Consider the following 18,937-nt stretch of genomic DNA (forward strand, 5'->3'; position numbering starts at 1 on the left):
CATCACACATCAAACAACACAAAACCAAAGTCTCATTTCTTTACTTTTTTCCTATTTTCCTTTATTTCCTTATTTTCATTTGTCAGTTCTCTCATCGACACGATCATTCCAACCCTTTAATCAAGCAGCCAAGTTATAAGCAAAAAACTACAGCATCACCAATTCCAGCCATCGAAATGCATTACTCAACCATCGCACTCACTCTTCTCGCCTCCACCGGTGTCCTGGCAGCCCCATTGGCCAGTGTCGCCGATACTTCGGTCAAAGTTCTTCTTTCCAGCAGCACGGATGACTCCACCAGCACTTCAGTGGAGTTCTCCTCAGTCACATCTGCCAAAACGGCGAGTCTTGCCGACCTTTACTCCAATTTCGCATTCGACACCGTTGCCCTAACAGTCGGCAAGGACGCCGCGAAACAAGATCTTCGCTGCAAGGTCGTCGACTTCGCCGGCAACGACATCCCCATCTCCCGTGGCACCAACATAGACGTAGCCTTCAGCGACGCTGGCAAAGGTGCCTGGACATTCCTGACACCATCCGAAGTTGGCGCTATCGTTTGCGACCCAACATTCGAGAAGATCACCCCGGAGGCTCTCGCTGATGGCTCTTCTCTCCGTGTCGTTCTCTCCAATCAACAAACCGAGACCGGATCCCAAACCGCTCTCTCTTCAGGTATGAGGGAAGAGGCAGCCCCCATTGGCTCCAGCGGTCCCTTCGAGACCGTTGAGCTCCGCGTCGGCAAGTTCGTCCAGAAGAAAGACTACCGCTGCCAAATCCTCGACATGACTGGCTTCCCCATCGACCTTACCCGTGGCACTTCCGGATCAAACACCTTTTCAGATGCTGGCAAGGGAGAATGGACCTTGAATACCGTCGCCGAGGTCAGCACCATCATCTGCGATCCTACCTTTGCCAAGTAAAGGGCCTCGCAGCGCTCTTGACCGACATAATGGCACCGTGAAAACTTAGCGCTGGGGACTGGGATCTGGGATAGAGAAAAGTTTGATTTTTGGGTTGCATTGCATAGCATAGCGTGGTTGGGGTCTGGCTTTGTTTGTATTTTTGAGCTTTTGTCTGGCGCTGCTTTGCTTTTATCTGCTTTTTAGTCATAGATATTACCTAGTATTGTGTGATCATAATCATATACACTCCTTTTGTACACAATTGCAACAGCTGAGCATCAGCCATTCCTCCACTTTTGTTGACTTTGTTATGAATAAGATGGACGCTGTTCTAGATCTTGGTCCGCCGAACTGAAGGACGACAGCTGGAACAGTTGGGCGGTTTGTAAGACGTACTGTCGTTCAGCTTACAATGAATTTTCGCGGTCTCGGTCAATCCGAGTCAAACCTGTACAACAGCGCCATCTCACCTTCGATGCTGGGTCCAGACCGTCTCGAAGGAGCCTCTCTTTGTGTTCGCGTCGGTTCGGCAGGCACGCGCCTACAGGTCGTGCCTTCCCAACAAGAAAGCCGTGTCTAATGTCGATTTGGGCACGTGCACGTCGAAGCCTCAGAAATTGCATTGCTTGTAATTGCAAAAGAACCTGATTAACAACATTCTCATCGTCTAGAACTTGCAAGACTGGTTGAAGTTGACAGCCAAAAGTCACCTAGATAAAGCCTCATGATCAGCCAATGGCAACCGAGTGAACTTCAACCCCACAATGACAACACTCGCAATTATTGCGCGTATTCATCCAACTGCAACTCCTCCGCTTAGACAATAAATAACACAAATCATCTGGAAGCACGCGAGAGCCTCAAGACGGTATCTCGTTCCTGGGGTGGCCATCCTAAAACCAACAGTGACACCACAACCAAGACAACGCACATTGTCGAGCCCCACGCCACCCGATCGCACTGACCACCACCATGGACGCCATCACCTCATACCTGCCGGCCGGCGCACAACAAACCCTGGCGACCCTCGAAGCCACGGTGACCAGCTACCTGAGGCAAATATTCGACAATCTCCCATCGTCGGTGCAAACGCATCTCCTCAACGTCGCCGCATCACCACACCTCTCGCGCACCAACCTGCAGTACATCCTGCGGCTGATCGTGATCATATCGACCTACATCCTCTTCCGACCCCATCTGGAAGCACTACTACGCAAGGCGACGGGGGCGCCGGATCCCCGCGCGACGGAGCTGGAGAACCGGCTGCGCTTCCTCCAAGATCTGAAGGACGGGAAGATCCAGCCACAGGGCGGTGTTGAGGTCGTGGATGGGAAGGTTGTGCTGAAACCGAGGGCACCTGCCGGTGCGGGTGTGATGAAGACACTAGAAAAGAGTGGAGCAAGCAAGAAAAAGGGGACCGGGAAGGGCAAGGTCGTCAAGCTGGTGGTTCCGGGAGACGAGGACCAAGGGCCGCAGCAACAGCAGCAAAGGGGCGACAAGAATGTGGCGGACGCGAGTCCTAAGCAGAGTCCGGTGAGCACGGCGACGCCGAATACGAGGGCGTCAACCAGGCGGCGGAAGGCATGAGATGAGAAACCTCAGATGCGTGCTATGAGTACGTAGATCCCTCGTCGTGGATACCAAATTGACTCATCGCGAGCAACAGTAAAACTGTAATATTTTTCTCTGCACGACCCTTTTAGATGGACACAGAGCATTCTTCGACTGCACGCGAGAGGTCAAGTAATCTCCGAAGTGAATTGAGGAAAGTTCATCAGCCATGATGAGGTCCTGAACCCGTCCAAGCAAGCATTTCATTTACAGCCTTATGGACCAACTAGCGATCGTTCTAGTAGTTTTTCCAGGATGACATCCAAGCCTATGTTCCATTGTCTAGCATGAGATCGTGCCACCACACCAAGCAAGGCAGAAAGGATCAATGTCCACGCAACAAGCCAACCCAAGATCGCCCGTCCAAGCGGAACACAGAACCCATGCATCTCCGCTGCTCCTCCAAGACCTAATACAAGCGTCTGAGCTCCTCGCCCCAAGCACGCACTTCCTCGACGGTGACGTTGTGTTTCTTGTCACTCAGGCCAGCTTCCTCCAGGACGCTCTGGAGCTCGTCGTCCGAGAGGGCGAGAAGGCCTTGCTCAAGCATTTCCCCATCGACGAAGCGGAACGGCTCGTCCTTCTCCAACACCGATGTCTGCCATGCTCGGTATTTCGCCCAGGGCATGTATCCCGGCGCTTGGATGCGGGTTGCCAGGGAGGTTTGCAGGACTAGCAGTACGTTCACGTATGCTTGGTTGATGGTCGCGAACATGAAGATCGCGCCTTCGATGGTCGCGATGAATGCTCGTGGAGTCACGAGGGGGCCGGAGCGTGGGATGGCATCGTTGGTGTGGGCCGTGGCTGCTCCCGAGGGGTCGTTCGAAGTTATGATTTCGGGGACGTCTGATGGACCTGGTTTGGAGGAGACGGGCACGATTTTGTTCACCACTTGGCCTAAGCGGAACTCTCCGATGACCTCCATTCGGCGCCAGGCTGGGTCGTGAATGGCATCACGATTCTGTCTCAAAGCGAGGAGATTGCCCTCTGCGTCGGCAAGTAACCACTCATGCTCCACTGTTGCTGCAACTGCCGTACTCCATACCGTTGCGAAATGTCTTGAGACCTCGACCAGTTGATGCTCAGGAGTCGATTCATCTGGAGGTACTACTTTCAGCACCGACAGAGATTTTGAGATATCGGCAACAGCGATCAGGGCTGGCGTGGTGTCCGTTTTGGTTGTCACTGATAGAGACAGGGGGTTGGATGAAGCGCGATACGTAGCTAGTTTGACCAAGGCCAGTGAGTGCTTCCCTCTCGTTTGAGACGGGGCAAGTCCATACAAGACAACCTGTGTCACAGATCAGTATCTCGGTCAATCATGAATCTTTTAGGACGTACCGTCTTCAGCAAACCGGCTACAAGTTTGCCTTCGCACATGGCCAAACTCCGACAGCTGCCCGGAACTTCCAGTTCAGTAACTTGTTTCAGCTTTTTCTCTTTGTTGACTTCGAAGACAATAATTCGTCCTCTCACAACCTCACGGCCTGAATCATCCTCCACCACAATACTCGTTCCAATGACAAACATTTCTATGGATTCATCTGAGCCATCTATGTCAAGCGAGCCGGTAGTGATGACGCAGTCGACCAATTCTCTGTCTCGTAATTCGACAGAGTCCAATTCTTTGAAACTGATCTCATCGGCGATCTTGACCGAACTGAGAAGTGCTTCTTCTCCACTTTCCAAGATCCGACGAACACAACCCATGACAAACATTTGTCCTTTGGGTTCATAAGCTAGACATCTGACGGTTTCTCGTACCGGTAGAGTTTGAAGCTGTGTGGTTCTCTCTTTACCGATTAGGGCAAGTTGTAGTTCTTTGGGGGAGGCAAGGGCGATTGCATCAGGATATGCTTCGGAGTTGAAGTGACACACTCTTGACGCACTTTCAGCATTGACGGCAGAATAGATGATGCGGCCTTCGGAAGCATATATCAAGGAAGGTTGTTCACATGAAGCATAGACGTGAGACAGATTCACGTCCCCATCGACCGATCTGGGTAGCGCTTTGAAGAAAGCCGGTTCCGTGCCTAGTAAAATCCTGGTCATACCTGACAAAGAGTTCTTTGCTGGGTCGAACGAATATGTCAGGACAGTTCCGTCAGCCAATGCTACGAATAGAGTAGGGGGCGCATCAGGCAGCACATTGGCAACGAGCACTGATCGCGGAACATCTATTCCTGGTGTTCCAAGACTCTGTACCCAACGGCTTTCCAGAGAGTGCAAGTCTAGAATAGCAAGCGACGCAGTCTGCCAGAAGGAAACAATACAGACGTTGCTCTGTGATTCTGGGACGGTGATACTTGATATCTGAGAATCTGGTGGAAAGGTTTTTGAGATGGTGGGTTTGGAATCGTGGTTGGCGGTATGGAAGACATGAAGAGTATGGCCACCCTCGACGACAAGAAGATGAACAGAGTTCGCTGACGCCGCTGTCAACTTTGCCTCGGCATCTGGGGGTCTCCAATCAAGCATGAGCATGTCCGAATCAAGATCTGTGAGTTTGATACCACCTTCAAATACCTGTACCAACTTTCGATCGGGTAGGTCGGCAGCGAAAAGGGTTGGCTGAGCGAATTCGAAGTGATGAAACTCACCGACCTCCTCCACTGCAGCCTCCGAGTCGAATTTGAAGACTCGAGTCTCGGTCACAAATGTCGCGACAATAGTGTCATGGAAGTCCCCTTGACCCATCGAGTTCAGAGACCAAAGATCCAGTATATGAGGCAACTCTCCGATGCTACCGATAACCTCAAGTCCCACCCCACTTCTCACGCTTCGGATGGTACCGTCCTGCCACGCGCCGGAAGCAGCCACAATTCGGGCCTGACCTGAAGAGAATTCTGGTGCTTGTCCACCATCAGCACCTCGACCGAGATCCATGATTGTGAAATCCAAGATAGGTGCGATATTGGAAAAGGTCTGGACTACCTTGACGCCCTCCTCCTCAATATGAACAACCTGCGAGTCTCCGGAGTGGGATCCCACAAACACATATCCCTCGTCGAGATAAACTAGGCAGGATGCCTTGGAAGCCACTCCCACGGGGTCAAGCCTCCATGATGACACTTCAAAATCGGTGACCTCTATCATGAGGAAGAAAAGCTTTCCAAAGTCATCGGCAAGCAACCACCGGCGCTGATCGATCTGAGTCCAACAAGACCATATTGTGGCGTCATCACCCAGATCTTGAGTGATAACATTTTTCAACCCGCGGTCGACGAATCGAATCGAATGGTCACCTAATATCAAAAAGCCACCATTGGCAGGTATGAGATGGCTGACTCCATGGTCAAGCTGGTCTTCTCTCAATTCCGCGACAGTGTCCAACTCAGCTGTAGCCTGCTCTCCACCAGGAGTGTATTTCAGTTCTCTCACTTTCATTTGAGGTTGCCCAGAGTTGTCTTCCCAGAGTATGGCTAGTTGAGGAGGCTCCTTTCCTTGAGGGTCTGTGGCTACCAACGCTGTATCTCTTGTTAGGAGCTCTTCTATCCGGACCTGGACAGGTTCCCCCAGCGTTCCAACTTGTGAAGGCGAGGTGGTCTCCCTCTTCTGGCGCTTATTCGAAGGCTGGATGAAGGGCAAGACAGTAACCACGCCGTCGTACAGCTCCAGGGTCATAAACCGACCTGTAGGATCTATGTGGCATCTGTCCGTCTCTTTGGAGTCACGGAGAACTTTATCTGCCAAATCGACATAACTCTGTTCGGTTTGTAGCTGCTTGATATTAGCGTTCCAGGAACATGTAAAGTACTGGTACCGATCTGTGCCAATGAAGAGATGGTCGGTTTTGGAGGAAGCGGGGCGAAAGCTCTTGAGCATTATGATGTATCCAAAGACATTCTTGGTGTATAACAATGACAAGCCTTCAGGACCTTGTTCGTAGATGTGGACTCTGTTGGCCTTGCTTGAAATTTATAAATGTTAGCTGACAGAAACTGCGGCGGGGTTGGTAGGGAGACTGACGCAACCACAAGGACATCAACGTCGGGTTCGAGAAATTTCAACTTGAGGGCATGTCGGACACCACTTGCATGGTGTATAGGGACGATGTAGGACATGGTAAAGATCGGTTGGGTCCAAGTTGAGTAACCCGTGTAGCACACTGATTATGCGATCAGGCCGTTGGTCATTGCTTCATCGAAGCGGCTGTGGTATGAGGGTGGAAGTGGAAATACGACGGTCTGCCAGGGCGGATGTACACGCAGGATAATAGTAAGTTTCTTGCGAACGCATGCGCAGGGTGAGGGAGGCGGTTCAGTTGTTTAAATGGGCACCTCCAGGCTGAGATATGGTGAAATCGTCACTACTCGAGTAAGTTCAGATTAATTGGAGTCACCGTGGGATGCCCATTGACGCCATGGGGAAACTTGAACCCGAACGCGGAGAAACCCAACGACGCGCTCACTCGATCTGCATGTCCCGTCACGTGTCTGACTTCTTGGGGATCATGTTTCAACGTGAATACTACCAGGCCATCAAGACGTCTGTGAAAGGATCAGGATTGCTCATAGTGATGTAAATATATATCATTCCTTTCCGCCTAGCCACCTATATACTACGGAGAAATCCTTGCCTTTATGAGCCTTCTCCGTCTCATCATAGACTTCCTTTGCTTTTTCCGCGAGGACCAGCTTGGCTCCAGCCTCGGATGCTGCTGTCATGGCAAGTCGAAGATCCTTGTTCATAAGGCTCACTCCAAATCCACCTTCGTAGTCTCTGCTGGCTGGTGCTGTTTCAATCACGCCCGGGACTGGGTTGTTGATCTCGCTAGGCCAACATTTCCCCGTAGCAGAGTTGATGAGATCAGCCAAAGCCTTGCCTTCGATACCCCATTTCATGCCAAGATTCATGGCCTCTGCGGTGGCAATATTGTTGATGGCAAGGGCATAGTTGTTGGCAAGCTTGCCGCTTAAACCAGTCCCTTGTGGCCCCATATGCCAGACTTTTTTACCCATCAGCAGTAGGATTTCTCTGAGGGTAGGAACATCCTCCTTCTCTGCTCCAATCATGAACGTCAAAGTTCCTGCTCGAGCTCCGACCACACCTCCTGACATGGGAGCATCCACAAACTTGGCTCCAGCCTTCTCTTTCACGAGTTTGGCCACTTCTCTCGAAGTAGTTGGGTCAATTGTGGACGAGTCGATGAAGATTCTCGTGCTCTGTGATGGGGGATTGGGGAGTGAGGTAGCAAGGACTTCCTCGAACACGGATTTGACATGCTGGGGCTCTGGCAGTGCCGAGACAATGTAATCCTGCAACCAATTTATCAGTACATAGTTGACGCGGTTGGTTTGAGGAAAGGGCTGCAGGATCCTTTCTGGGAAAACATTTCAGAGGATTGGCTTTAATATTTTTTGGGTAATCATGACAAGGACAACGCGAACGAAGTCCCCAACTTAGATCATAGATAGAACAATAGTTCATCATAGTAACCGCAAGGGGCTGAACATTAGACAGGATATCTCTACTCACCGAGTTCTCAACGACTTCCCGTGGGTTCTGGGCGAGGACGACGTTCGATGGGACCGCCTCCTTTGAGAACCTCTCCAGTGAAGACTTGTTGACGTCGAAGACGGTCAGGGTATCAGCCTCTGGGATCTTCGCTCGGAGGTTCTGTGCCATAGAATAGCCTGCACCGTATCAATATCAACCACCAGCCATTCCGCCGAGTGGTAAGCTTACCCATGGCACCGAGACCGATGAACCCCCAAGAGGCATCTCTTGATACAGAGCAAGAGAAGCTCCTGGAAGCAGTGTGAAAATAAGTGGGAGACCGCCGCACTGCGGAAGATAACAATGAGACAGTCATCTCTGCTGAGCTCGCCTGACGCCGTACATGCTCAGCAAGTACAGCAGGTAGGCAGGCATCAGATATGGAGAAGGTGTTCAGAGTGTTTGGCCTGAGTGCGGAGTTTTTCCCGAGGTTGAAGAAGCTCGGGGAAAATGTGTGGGATTTGTTTCGTAGGCCGGGCGGCTCAGCTTGTTCAAGTTCCGTGCAGGTAGGCCGAGCTTCCAGCGTGTTGCACTGGCACTTGCCGTCTGTAACCGAACCTCCCACTGTCTTGGCGGAATTTCATCGGCCCGTTCAAGGAGGGAAGTCCATATCTTGGAACGAGTGGTCGATGAATGGAAGGCGTGCAAGTGGGAGAATAGGGAGTATAGTCCCACTAGAAGTTGGAAGACAACACACTATTCAATGCTGTTGGCATAAAATGATATTCTCTACCTTCGCCTAGCTAAACCTCGCAACAGCTCAATAAAGTACCTGTTGGTATACGAAAAGAAGCAATACTCGATCATCGAAATAGAACCACTGGAGAAAAACTCAAACCTGCTACTCATCACCCTTCTAGCGACGTCTTGACTTTCCCTTGCCCTTTCCACGACCTTCAGAGGCTGAGCTTGATGAAGGGGCCAACACCGGAAACTCGTCATCTAGTGCCTTCCTACTTTGCTCCTCTGCGAGGCTCAGTCGTAGAGCGAATTCCAGGTCGTCTTCGTCGTCACCCGCGGCTAGAGCCTTGCTGCTGCTGGGCTTAGATTTGCGCGAAGGGGTTCCATGCCGTGAGCTTTTGGCATAGCGAATAGGGATATCATTTGCAATAGGTGAGGACGAAGCCTGTTCACTGTCGAGTAAGCTCAACCGGATTGCTTCTTCGAGGTCGGCATCCGTCTCCACTGCGTTGTTATTGCCGGCGCGATTGACTGGAAGTGATAACTTAGGTGAGGCATGACCCCATTCCTCCGGCTTTCGGTTTTGCCCTTCGCTTTGAAAGGCTTCTTCACTGAGCATCGTGGCGTATGCCAGTAGTTCTTCCTCACTCGCACCCTCCCCCAGAATATTCGTCCCAAACCTGCCAGTGAGGCGTTCGTTCTCTTTACGTCTCGCAACTTTTTCTCGTTCCATCTCCATGTGCTCATTACTGATGTAGTCTTTCAGTAATCCCCGACCCGTGGCACTGACCTTTTGACTGGCAGGAGTCGAATTGCTCCCTCTTTCTGATCGTCGACGTAACTGGCCTCTTTTCCTGCTCTTATACGCATCAGCAGCAGTTGAGCTGTACGACCAATATCTCAAATAGGTCCCTAGAGACGCCATACCACGCAAGGCGGTTGGGTCAGGGTCCAAGACTATAGCCCCAGCAGCATAGTAATTGTTACCAACGCCATGGATTGAAGCCTCTGCTTGAGCGATCCTGCGTCGAGCACGGTCGGAAAACCTTGAATTGAGTGTTCTGATAGGCTCGTTGGTGGATGCAAGTGGGTCCCATGCTTGTACAAGTCCGTCATTACCACCATGCACCAAGTAGAGCGAGGTTAGAGCCAGTGATGCGATCTGAGGAGATTTGGTGTAGAGTGTTCGAACCGGCTGGATTGTGTTGACAACATCAGGATTCGGAGATAGACTGGCACGCATATCCCACAGTATCACTATCCCAGACATTGTACCAATACCAAATAGGCGAGCACGATGTCCAGGTATCTCGGAAGCCGTACCTAGGATTGCCATCCGACCCAATGGTGATGCGAGAGGGGATGATGAATTGGATCCTCCAGACATACCTAGAAGGGGGTCCTCCGTGGCCGCAAGCGTGGCAAATTCGGTATCGTCTGACGCCAAAGCCGAGACGGCTGTATTGCGATGCTCGCCAAAAGAATAGTGTGAAGTATACCAGTCTTCCCTAAACTTGACATCAACTGTGTCATCTTGGCTAGATGTCCGCGAGCGTGGCACACTCCTTGAGATTGGTGATGACACCGTGTCCCAACGCGATGGCGTGCCTCCAGATCCAAAGATAGAACTGTGAGGCGCCGGTGATTGTATCGCCGGCCAAGCATCAAGATCGAAATCGACCGCGAGCTTCGTTTTGCATCGGTTGAAACGTTGGATGGACGCCCTTGAACCTTCATCAAGCCCACATTCAATCACAAAGATGGCTTCTCCGGCACCTCGATGATCATCCGCACCAAAATCTACCAAAAGTCTGCGCCGCATATCCCAGCCTTCACAAACAGACTTGTAGTGCTTAGCCTTGTGAAGGAAGAACCTCTCGATTTCTTTGGTTTCTGCAATGATTTGATCGGTGCTTAAGTCGGCATCATCACTCGAACTACGCGGAGAATAGCTCCCGTCGACCTGGACCGTCCCGAAGGGATCGGGCTTCGCTCGACGCCGAGTCGCCTCCACCAAGTTCCAGCGTACGCTTCTTCCAGTTTGCCAGGCTAGTCGGTCAATGTCTTGAGCCGAGGCCTTGCCAACAAAGTCTGGACGTGCCGGGGCTTCTGTGAGATAGAAGACTTCTCCAAGAGCGTTGAGTACCGTTGCCCAAATCCTCCCAGATCCAAGTCGACGATTGGAAACTTTCTCATCAATGCAAATGGCGGTGATCGGGACACCGGGACAGAGTACCCATTTAGCCGTAGGCTCACCCTTTTCAAATCGACGGTCTTGTACAGGATTGACTCCCAGTGCGTACGCACCCAGCACGCCATTGGAAAAACCAGCCAAAAACCCGACCAACCCGTTTGTCGCTTTGAGGATGTTTTCAGACTTTGCTAACCAGACCGAGCAAATGGCAGAGCCAGGGTTCACCTCAGGAATACCACGAGCGTGATCTGCGCTTGAGGACTGGACTACGAATCGCCCACGTTGTTCGCTTGTCGATGTATAAAATAGGCGACCGCCAGGACAAGCTTCTCCATAGACTCTGCCGTATTGTTGACTAACATCCATCACATTAGGCATACCCACAACGTTACCGGAACCAAGCCCAAATGGCAGCTCGCCGGGAAACTGATCAGCAAAATGCTTGAATCCTTCAAAGTCAGTCAGTCCCCAATGGCCCGGTTTGCCGGTACTTGGTTCACTGACAGAAACCAGGCCTTGTTCTACTGCACCATGCATGAACTGTGGCTGTTTCTTGTTCAAGCCTACGCCAAAGGTAGCGTGGAGATGGCTAACGGGATAGTTCAAGCCAGATACATAGGTAATGACTGCAGCGGCTGCAGCACTACTAGCATGTCGGGAAGCACTTGATCTGGATATAGCTTCCATCGCTGGTCGTCCGCGGCCGAGAGAACGTAGGAGTCGAGTTCTCAAGATGTATTCCGATCTCCACGAAGCAAGTGCAGATAGCCTAGTGAAACTTCTGCGCTGTGCGCGCTCGACATCAGACGAAGGCTCGTGGGTGGCACTTCCACCTTCAACTCCAACAGACTCCGCGCCTGGAAAATATCGTGCGAACGCGATCCGCCATGGAGCTGGCGTAGTGACCAGCTTATGGAACCTGCGCGACAGTAGACTCATGGATGACAACGTCTCTGGAGGTAAGTGAGACAGAATGTGAGTCAACACCTCTGTTCATGGATCAGCCAGTACTCTAAAATCACGGTTCTGAGGCTAACCATTTGGGAATATCTCGATAGAGACAGTATCGATCTTGCCCTTTGCTGAAGGGACAATCTGAAATATCATTCCATCAGAAAGCTTTCTTGGCTGTGAATTTGCCTTTTCATATTCGTCAATTCGACTTCCAGGCGATCCTTCTTGCGAAGAATTGTCACGACTGCCTCTCAATCCGGTGTTGGTCGAGCGTCCGCGTTGGGTACCGCTGGAACTGACGGAGGCATCATCGGTATCCTCGATGGCAGAGTCTGGTACTCTGGGGCTATTCTCGGGGAGAAGGCCATTAGAGGCATCATACAGGATGTCTGAGAGTCCATATTGGGAGGGAGGCGAGGGAAGTTGGGGTTGAGCTACTGGAGTCGCGTTTGGGGGAGTTTGTGAAGGCGCAGATTGCATAAAATGAATTGAGAGGAGGCCTGAAAGATTATCGAGACTGAGCCAGAATGCGGGTCAGTCTGAGAGGTTCTGCGTGGAAAGGATCGAGCTAGGGAACACGTATTGCGATGAATGTGAATTGAGAAGAGAAATGGAGCGAGAAGAGATGTTGTCATGAGAAATTGTCTCTCGGAGTTAGGGGCCAGGCAAAGGACGATCAGATCAGTCCTTGCACTCCGGTTTCGATTCCATGTTCCATGCCAAGACAATCTTACCCGACGCGTCATAATTGGTGGATTTATACAGCCTTGTCCTTGACAAGGCTACATTGCTACACGCTGTCCATTATCTTCCGAATACTAAATCGGCGATTCAATAAAAGGCATTACAACAGTGTTTGAGGGTCGAATCTTCTGCATGTTTTACGGATATCGTAAATTAGTTCCAAGTCACTCGGCCGATATCAACGCTGAGATACCATTGGCAACATATCGTCCACAACAACAGCCAGTGAAGCTTCATGGGAGCTGGTGCGAGACTAATCATATCAGGAAATGTCATTTATATCACCTTCAACCGGATGATAGTCTGGTTGACTAAGAACCGTCCTGCAGCGATACCTGCGTGCGAAATGGGAAACCGCCCTAGCAGCCTCGCTCAACTTTTCGTACCATTCCCAGCGCCTTGAGGCACGAGACTTCTGCACATTCTTTTGAGCGAATCTTAATCTCCAGATGAGAGTTTTGTATGGACCAAGTGTTTTATCGTCGGAGTACCTATGGTATCGAAGATGAATTCGCAGCACCGTCCCAGTCGGAACCCTGAGTCCGAAGTCCGAGATCCAGAAGCATACTCGCGGACATATTGGTGGGGGACCCGAGGTATGAACCCCACCATGGGTGCGGAAGGCCTGCGCTGCCTTGTACAGTCAATAATAACTAAAATTGGGTAGATCTGGGGACAGATGAACTCGTTTCAATCTCTTACCTCGGCGAGATAGTTCAAGCCAGGCTTTCGGATGTGTGAGTCGGCATTGGTTTCTACCTAGTGTCGAACTCTATTCCACTCTCTTTTACTTGCTATTGACATCGTGCCCAACATGATGCGGGTGAAAGTCTGACGAGATCGTGCGTGTTCAGTGGAGACAGCTGACATTTTGATACTTTAGGACTTCTCATGGGCGGAAACTGAGATTGCGACCACTTTCAAGGTGTCTGTCTTGCCTGACGAATGCTTTCCCTCAAAGGCATGGGGACGAGTTGTGCACTGAATCATTATGCCTCTTTCAACTCTACGCGTCAACTCTCGCCATCGTTGTTCCAACGCTTGTGGTAATTGCAAACGACGTAAAGAACGATGTGATGGAGTTAGACCATGCCAGAGGTGTCGCGCCAGAGGTGTCAAACATGAGTGTCGTTTCATTGCGCCAATGCTACTTCGAGCGGTGCTCTCCCCCGATACGGACTATTCCCAGACTCAGGAAGCAGATCCATCGAATACGAATGAGATGGATCCTCTTTGTGAGAGATATATGAGGAAAGTTCTTATGGGCATCAACACACCCCGCGTCAACCAGATCAAAGCTCGGCAGCCTCTTGCAAGACTTGTTGAACATGGGGACAGTGATTACACATTCCTTGGAGATTCATCTGCTTCAGCCCTACTGCAGACAGTCCGTCAGCTTGCCATAACAGCTATAGGCGATTGTGCGTTCATCAATTTGCAAGAGAACTTCTCACAAGGGCCTCCCGTCGACGAACGGCAGCCCAAGATAATCCCTGGTGAATTTGTGGCTCCACCAAAACCAGATATCGTTGAGGCTCGACGTCTCGTAAGATGGTACTTATATAGTACTGCCTGTTTTGGCGATCTATTCGATGAGAGCCTTTTGATGGGCGAGCTTTCCGCTTGGTTGTCAGATCCCCAAGAACGACACGATTGGATAAGCTCCAAGTTCTTCTTCATCCTTGCGGTAGGCGCCCAAACTTGCCCGGAGGATAAAGATCGTCTCGCACAATCATATTACACCTATGGTCGAAACCTTACCGTCTGCGATACAATGGAGCACACAAGCGCTGGCCTTGTTGGTGCACAATGCTATACGCTTATCACTCTATATCTAATGAATGCATCACGCCTCAATGCGGCTTTCATGAATCTTGGACAAGCCATCCGCGCTGCATACGGTCTAGGGTTACATCGGACTGATCTTGTCGCAGATTTCTCACCTTCGGAGCGCAGGACTCGAGACCGTCTTTGGAAAGCCATTCGGGTCTTTGATGTCTATCTAAGCGCCACCCTGGGAAGACCACTAGCAACTCATGAGTCCCGAAATACCACCACGGCCACGAACTACTCTCCCACAGTGGACATGTGCACAATATACGAGTCAGTACTTACTGAAGTATACACTCAACCTACGATCGGGACTGAAATGCTGCAACAAATCATTGACCACAATCGGGCATGGGCCACTAGATTTCCTGCCGGTATCGAGAATGATGGAGTTGATACGTCCGAGCAGATACAATTGGGATGTCATCTACTGCCTAATATCGGGCTATTTCACCTCAAGCAGGCATTCTATGGGGTCACGATACTGTTGACTCATCGATATATTGGGGGAAGTGTCTTGAGCGATATGGACAGTTCTGTGGGGGCCTCCAACCCCAACCTCGACCAGAATGTAATTTCTCCATGGCTCTCGTCATCACAGCTATTGGGACTCGCTTGCGTTCAATCAGCCATTGATTCCATTGAACTGTTTCGGGAGCTCCTGGTTGCTGATCAAGTACCGAAGCGACTCCCGCTGGTTGTGAATTCGGTCTTCTATGCTGCCCTTGTTTTGGGCTCGGCAACCTTTAGCGACCTTTATCCCACGTTTTCTCTTCAGGAATATCTTGAAACAGCTTGCAATCTTCTGTCGATATTTCGTAAGCATGACTGGCTCGCCATGCAATATACTGGAATCTCGGAAAGACTGAGCGCAGCTTGCAAAGAATATGTTGAGAAGAAGTCACGAAGCCAGTTCAAGAACAGGAGAGCCCTTATCAGCGAGCTCTTTGGGGACGTTGACATTCATCAGCCCACAGAGTCGATTGAGCCCGTTCGAGACCCTGACTCAAGAGAACACAGAGGACCGGCCCCGTCACATCGTGAGAGGTTTACCCAGGAGTGCTCCCCTGCATCTATACCCTCAAATACTCTACATCCTGCGGGCTCAGAAATGGGGACTGCAACCATGGACTCACTGGACTTTGCAGAATTTCTTGAAGACTCCTTCCTGCCCAACGCGCAGAGCCATTTCCTCCAGACTCCTTTTACCCCTTTTTGTGATCTTCCCGAGGCTGCTCCAAGATCGGGCCCGTGTTCAGATTCTAACCTGTCGGGGTTATTTGTGAATCACGCATTTCAATCCAAATCAGTGGATGCATCTCACGGATAAACTGGCTCAACCTTCTCGCTGTAATATAAGAGACTTCCGGTTGGGCCCCCAATATGTACGAGTAAGTCAGGAGACCGGGTCTTCTTGCCGCCTCTGCGAATCTTTCATCTCATAGTGCAACGTCCGCTCATGGTTGACATATGGTCGGCCGATCCTCCATGCTCTGCGGTGCCCTTTCGACACGACCATCTGTGTCCTAGATAGCAAGTGTAATGTTAGCGATGACGCATATGAGAATGAAGGGTGGACTACTATTAAAGGTGGCCGAGAAACCCCTCAGGAAGGTCTGGAGGTCTTGTTGTCCACAAGTGGATGAAGAAGAAATGCACCCAGTCGACTATTCTGCCTCAGGAGCAACTGCTCAGACGATGTTAATATCTTCCCCTGTGCCTCGGATCTCGGTCACGTTTGACACCATCCCAGTGCCTCTCAGAAGTTAGGACCACTGTATTTGTCAGAGGTCTACCGTTATTAATGATGGTCAGCCTAAATCGTTTTCGTGTGGAGAACGCCCTTACCATCGGGAATGATACCACTTGGACCCAATGGGATCGTGCATCGGATTCATCCGAAGGCATAATTATCGAGTCAAGTCAAGGCGCTGGGATTTGGTTGGTTGCGAGCTGGCCCATCCGGTCCAGACTCCTAACTCCAGACTTTTTATTTCCCCCACAAACCTTACATGAACAGCATCCGAAGAGGGGGATCTGGGGGTTGAAAGTACCGGGGAAGTCTTGATACCAGCGACATGTGTGTCGTTAACTCAACGAGTGTCTTGGGGCCAGAGTTCGGATAGGTGCCTCGAAGAAATTGACAAAGTTGTCTGGAGAGCTCTCCGCCGCATTTTTCTCTAACTTATGTTATAAAAACACCCGTGTGCACCTTTGAGTTTGGACTGTTGGTCAATGCAAATAGTTTCCGAGGAAGCATACAAGTGAGAGCCTCAAGCCGCTTCTTTCAGTCTTTTCTTTTGAATCACCATTCGTCGGCTCCCACGTATCGATATGCCTTCTTCCGAGTCCCCGCATGCTCCAACAGTCAACAGAGCTCACAATCCCCAGAGTGATGGCATCGAGACTGCCAAGTATGATCCCAAAGATCAGCCGGTGGAGAACTTTCGTCCAATGAAAGTCATAACGATCGGCGCAGGGTTTTCAGGCATATATCTGAGTGTTCGTATGCCGGAATGGCTCCGCAATGTCGAACTGGTGGTCTATGAGAAAAATGATGGACTCGGCGGTACGTGGTGGGAGAATCGATATCCTGGCTGCGCCTGTGATATTCCAGGTACGTGCTCCTTTTTGCATGTTGAGGAGGACCCTTGCAACCCAAATCGTTCACCTTTTCGGCACCCTCATGCTTCACGAGAAGCCCAACAATGTCGGTGGCTACGCAATATTGATGTAGCGGTTACCTAGCACATTCGTACGTCTATTCGTTCGAAGAGAACCCGGGCTGGTCCAGCTTCTATGCACCCTCGCGCGAAATTCAAAAGTATCTCCAGAACGTCGCAGACAAGTATTCAGCTGGCCGCTTTATCAAACTTGGTCATAAGGTTGTCGGCTGTACTTGGGACGCTGCAGAATCGAAATGGTATGTGGATATTGTTGAACTCTTCCTTTGATATACGTTCAAGCGATGGGTGGTCACTCACAAAGTGTCCAGGAAAGTCGATGTTCAGAAGATCGCCACCGGTGAAATATTTTCCGATGAAGCAGACGTAGTAATCGCAGCTCGTGGCGGTCTTAATGACTACATCTGGCCAAAGATTGATGGACTGTGGTCTTTTAAGGGGAAAATTGTTCACTCGGCAAATTGGGATGAATCGTCTGAAGCCTGATTCCCGGGATCTCCACAAGTACCTGTCCGCTAACCGTCAAGCTAGGTTTGACTACTCGAAGAAGAGAATTGGTGTCATCGGAGGGGGCAGCAGTGCCATCCAGATCGTCCCACAACTACAGAAGCTTGTTGGCACACAGTTGAGTTGTTTCATCCGAAGCAAGACGTGGATTTCCACCACTTTCGGTGCATCTGCAATGCAGAAATTGGGTCTTGATCATGAAGAATGTACGACCACCCAATTTCTCAGCAATAACGTTTTCTTTTCAGTGATGGTAAAGGCTGACAAACCGTGACAGTTACGGAGGAGGACTACGAGAAATACATGTCAGACCCGGAAAAGTATCATGCTTTCCGCAAATCAATCGAGAGTGAGGGCAACGCCATGCATCCATTTTCTCTCCAAGGCTCGCCGATGTCGAATTTCGCCCGTGATGCTTTCACTCAGCTCATGACGAGTCGTCTTGCCAGAAAACCGGAGTTGGCAGAATTCCTTATCCCTAGCTTTGCTCCAGGTTGCCGCCGCTTGACTCCCGGCGAAGGATTTCTCGAAGCCTTGACGGAAAACAATGTCGAGTTTATCAACACACCAATCCACGCAGTGATGGAAACCGGTGTCGTTCTAGAGGGTGGACGACTAGTTGAGCTTGATGTTCTTGTCTGTGCAACGGGATTCAATCCCGCCGCCGCACCACCGTTCCCTGTTGTTGGCATCGATGGTAAAACTTTGGGTGATAGATGGGAACCGTATCCCGAGGCGTATATGAGTGTGGCAGTTGATGGGTTCCCAAACTACTTTACCATGTTGGGCGCGAACGCCGGCGTTGCGAGTGGCAGTCTCACCAAAATCATTGAGAGTGTGGGCGACTACATCATCAAATGCGTCCGCAAGCTTCAGAAAGAGGACATCAAATCCATGTGCATCTCTCCTCGTGCGATCAGGAGTTGGATCAACTTTGTCGAGGTCTACTTCCGGAAGACCGTCTTCCTAGACAATTGTCACACCTGGTACAGGAAGAACAACCGGATTATAGGCCTCTGGCCTGGCAGTACCTTGCATGCAGTCGAATCTCTCCGGTCTCCCAGATGGGAGGACTTCGAGTATGACTACGGCGAGAACGCGGAGGACGGCCGACTGCTGCGTTGGCTGGGCAATGGTTGGTCGGAGCTTCAACTCAACGGAGGTGACATCTCATTTTATATCGAGCCTGATTACGTGGATAAACCCTTTGCGCCTTTGCCAGAGAAGACACAGAAGTGGAATTATCGCTCTTTCTCCTATTGAAGAGAAAGCACGATATTGGGACATTAGATGATACGGGTATGTCTTTTTGATAAAAACGAACGAGAGCA

General features: G+C 50.6%; 7 protein-coding genes across 7 annotated transcripts; 4 read left to right on the plus strand and 3 right to left on the minus strand.

Annotated features, from left to right (window-relative positions):
• Positions 1 to 176: 176 nt before the first annotated feature.
• On the plus strand, positions 177 to 920 carry LTR84_009729 (uncharacterized protein; the record flags this gene model as incomplete). The annotated part of the gene is made up of 1 exon (XM_064853268.1): positions 177 to 920. The coding sequence occupies one exon, from the start codon at positions 177 to 179 to the stop codon at positions 918 to 920; it is 744 nt and encodes a 247-aa protein (XP_064709667.1).
• A 954-nt stretch (positions 921 to 1,874) lies between these two features.
• On the plus strand, positions 1,875 to 2,489 carry LTR84_009730 (uncharacterized protein; the record flags this gene model as incomplete). Its single annotated transcript, XM_064853269.1, has 1 exon — positions 1,875 to 2,489. The coding sequence occupies one exon, from the start codon at positions 1,875 to 1,877 to the stop codon at positions 2,487 to 2,489; it is 615 nt and encodes a 204-aa protein (XP_064709668.1).
• Positions 2,490 to 2,922: 433 nt separating this feature from the next.
• LTR84_009731 (uncharacterized protein) lies at positions 2,923 to 6,577 on the minus strand (the record flags this gene model as incomplete). Its single annotated transcript, XM_064853270.1, has 3 exons — positions 2,923 to 3,804; positions 3,855 to 6,423; positions 6,483 to 6,577. The coding sequence occupies 3 exons, from the start codon at positions 6,575 to 6,577 to the stop codon at positions 2,923 to 2,925; spliced, it is 3,546 nt and encodes a 1,181-aa protein (XP_064709669.1).
• Positions 6,578 to 7,045: 468 nt separating this feature from the next.
• LTR84_009732 (uncharacterized protein) lies at positions 7,046 to 8,205 on the minus strand (the record flags this gene model as incomplete). The annotated part of the gene is made up of 3 exons (XM_064853271.1): positions 7,046 to 7,771; positions 7,992 to 8,149; positions 8,202 to 8,205. 3 exons carry the CDS (start codon positions 8,203 to 8,205, stop codon positions 7,046 to 7,048), a joined length of 888 nt encoding a protein of 295 aa, XP_064709670.1.
• Positions 8,206 to 8,868: 663 nt separating this feature from the next.
• On the minus strand, positions 8,869 to 12,321 carry LTR84_009733 (uncharacterized protein; the record flags this gene model as incomplete). Its single annotated transcript, XM_064853272.1, has 2 exons — positions 8,869 to 11,876; positions 11,925 to 12,321. The coding sequence occupies 2 exons, from the start codon at positions 12,319 to 12,321 to the stop codon at positions 8,869 to 8,871; spliced, it is 3,405 nt and encodes a 1,134-aa protein (XP_064709671.1).
• Positions 12,322 to 13,729: 1,408 nt separating this feature from the next.
• On the plus strand, positions 13,730 to 15,745 carry LTR84_009734 (uncharacterized protein; the record flags this gene model as incomplete). Its single annotated transcript, XM_064853273.1, has 1 exon — positions 13,730 to 15,745. The coding sequence occupies one exon, from the start codon at positions 13,730 to 13,732 to the stop codon at positions 15,743 to 15,745; it is 2,016 nt and encodes a 671-aa protein (XP_064709672.1).
• A 1,004-nt stretch (positions 15,746 to 16,749) lies between these two features.
• On the plus strand, positions 16,750 to 18,869 carry LTR84_009735 (uncharacterized protein; the record flags this gene model as incomplete). Its single annotated transcript, XM_064853274.1, has 5 exons — positions 16,750 to 17,032; positions 17,164 to 17,338; positions 17,411 to 17,572; positions 17,631 to 17,812; positions 17,884 to 18,869. The coding sequence occupies 5 exons, from the start codon at positions 16,750 to 16,752 to the stop codon at positions 18,867 to 18,869; spliced, it is 1,788 nt and encodes a 595-aa protein (XP_064709673.1).
• Between the last annotated feature and the right edge of the window lie 68 nt (positions 18,870 to 18,937).

The sequence above is a fragment of the Exophiala bonariae genome (assembly GCF_035927105.1).
Source record: "Exophiala bonariae strain CCFEE 5792 chromosome Unknown scaffold_4, whole genome shotgun sequence".
Classification (NCBI taxonomy): Eukaryota; Fungi; Ascomycota; class Eurotiomycetes; order Chaetothyriales; family Herpotrichiellaceae; genus Exophiala; species Exophiala bonariae.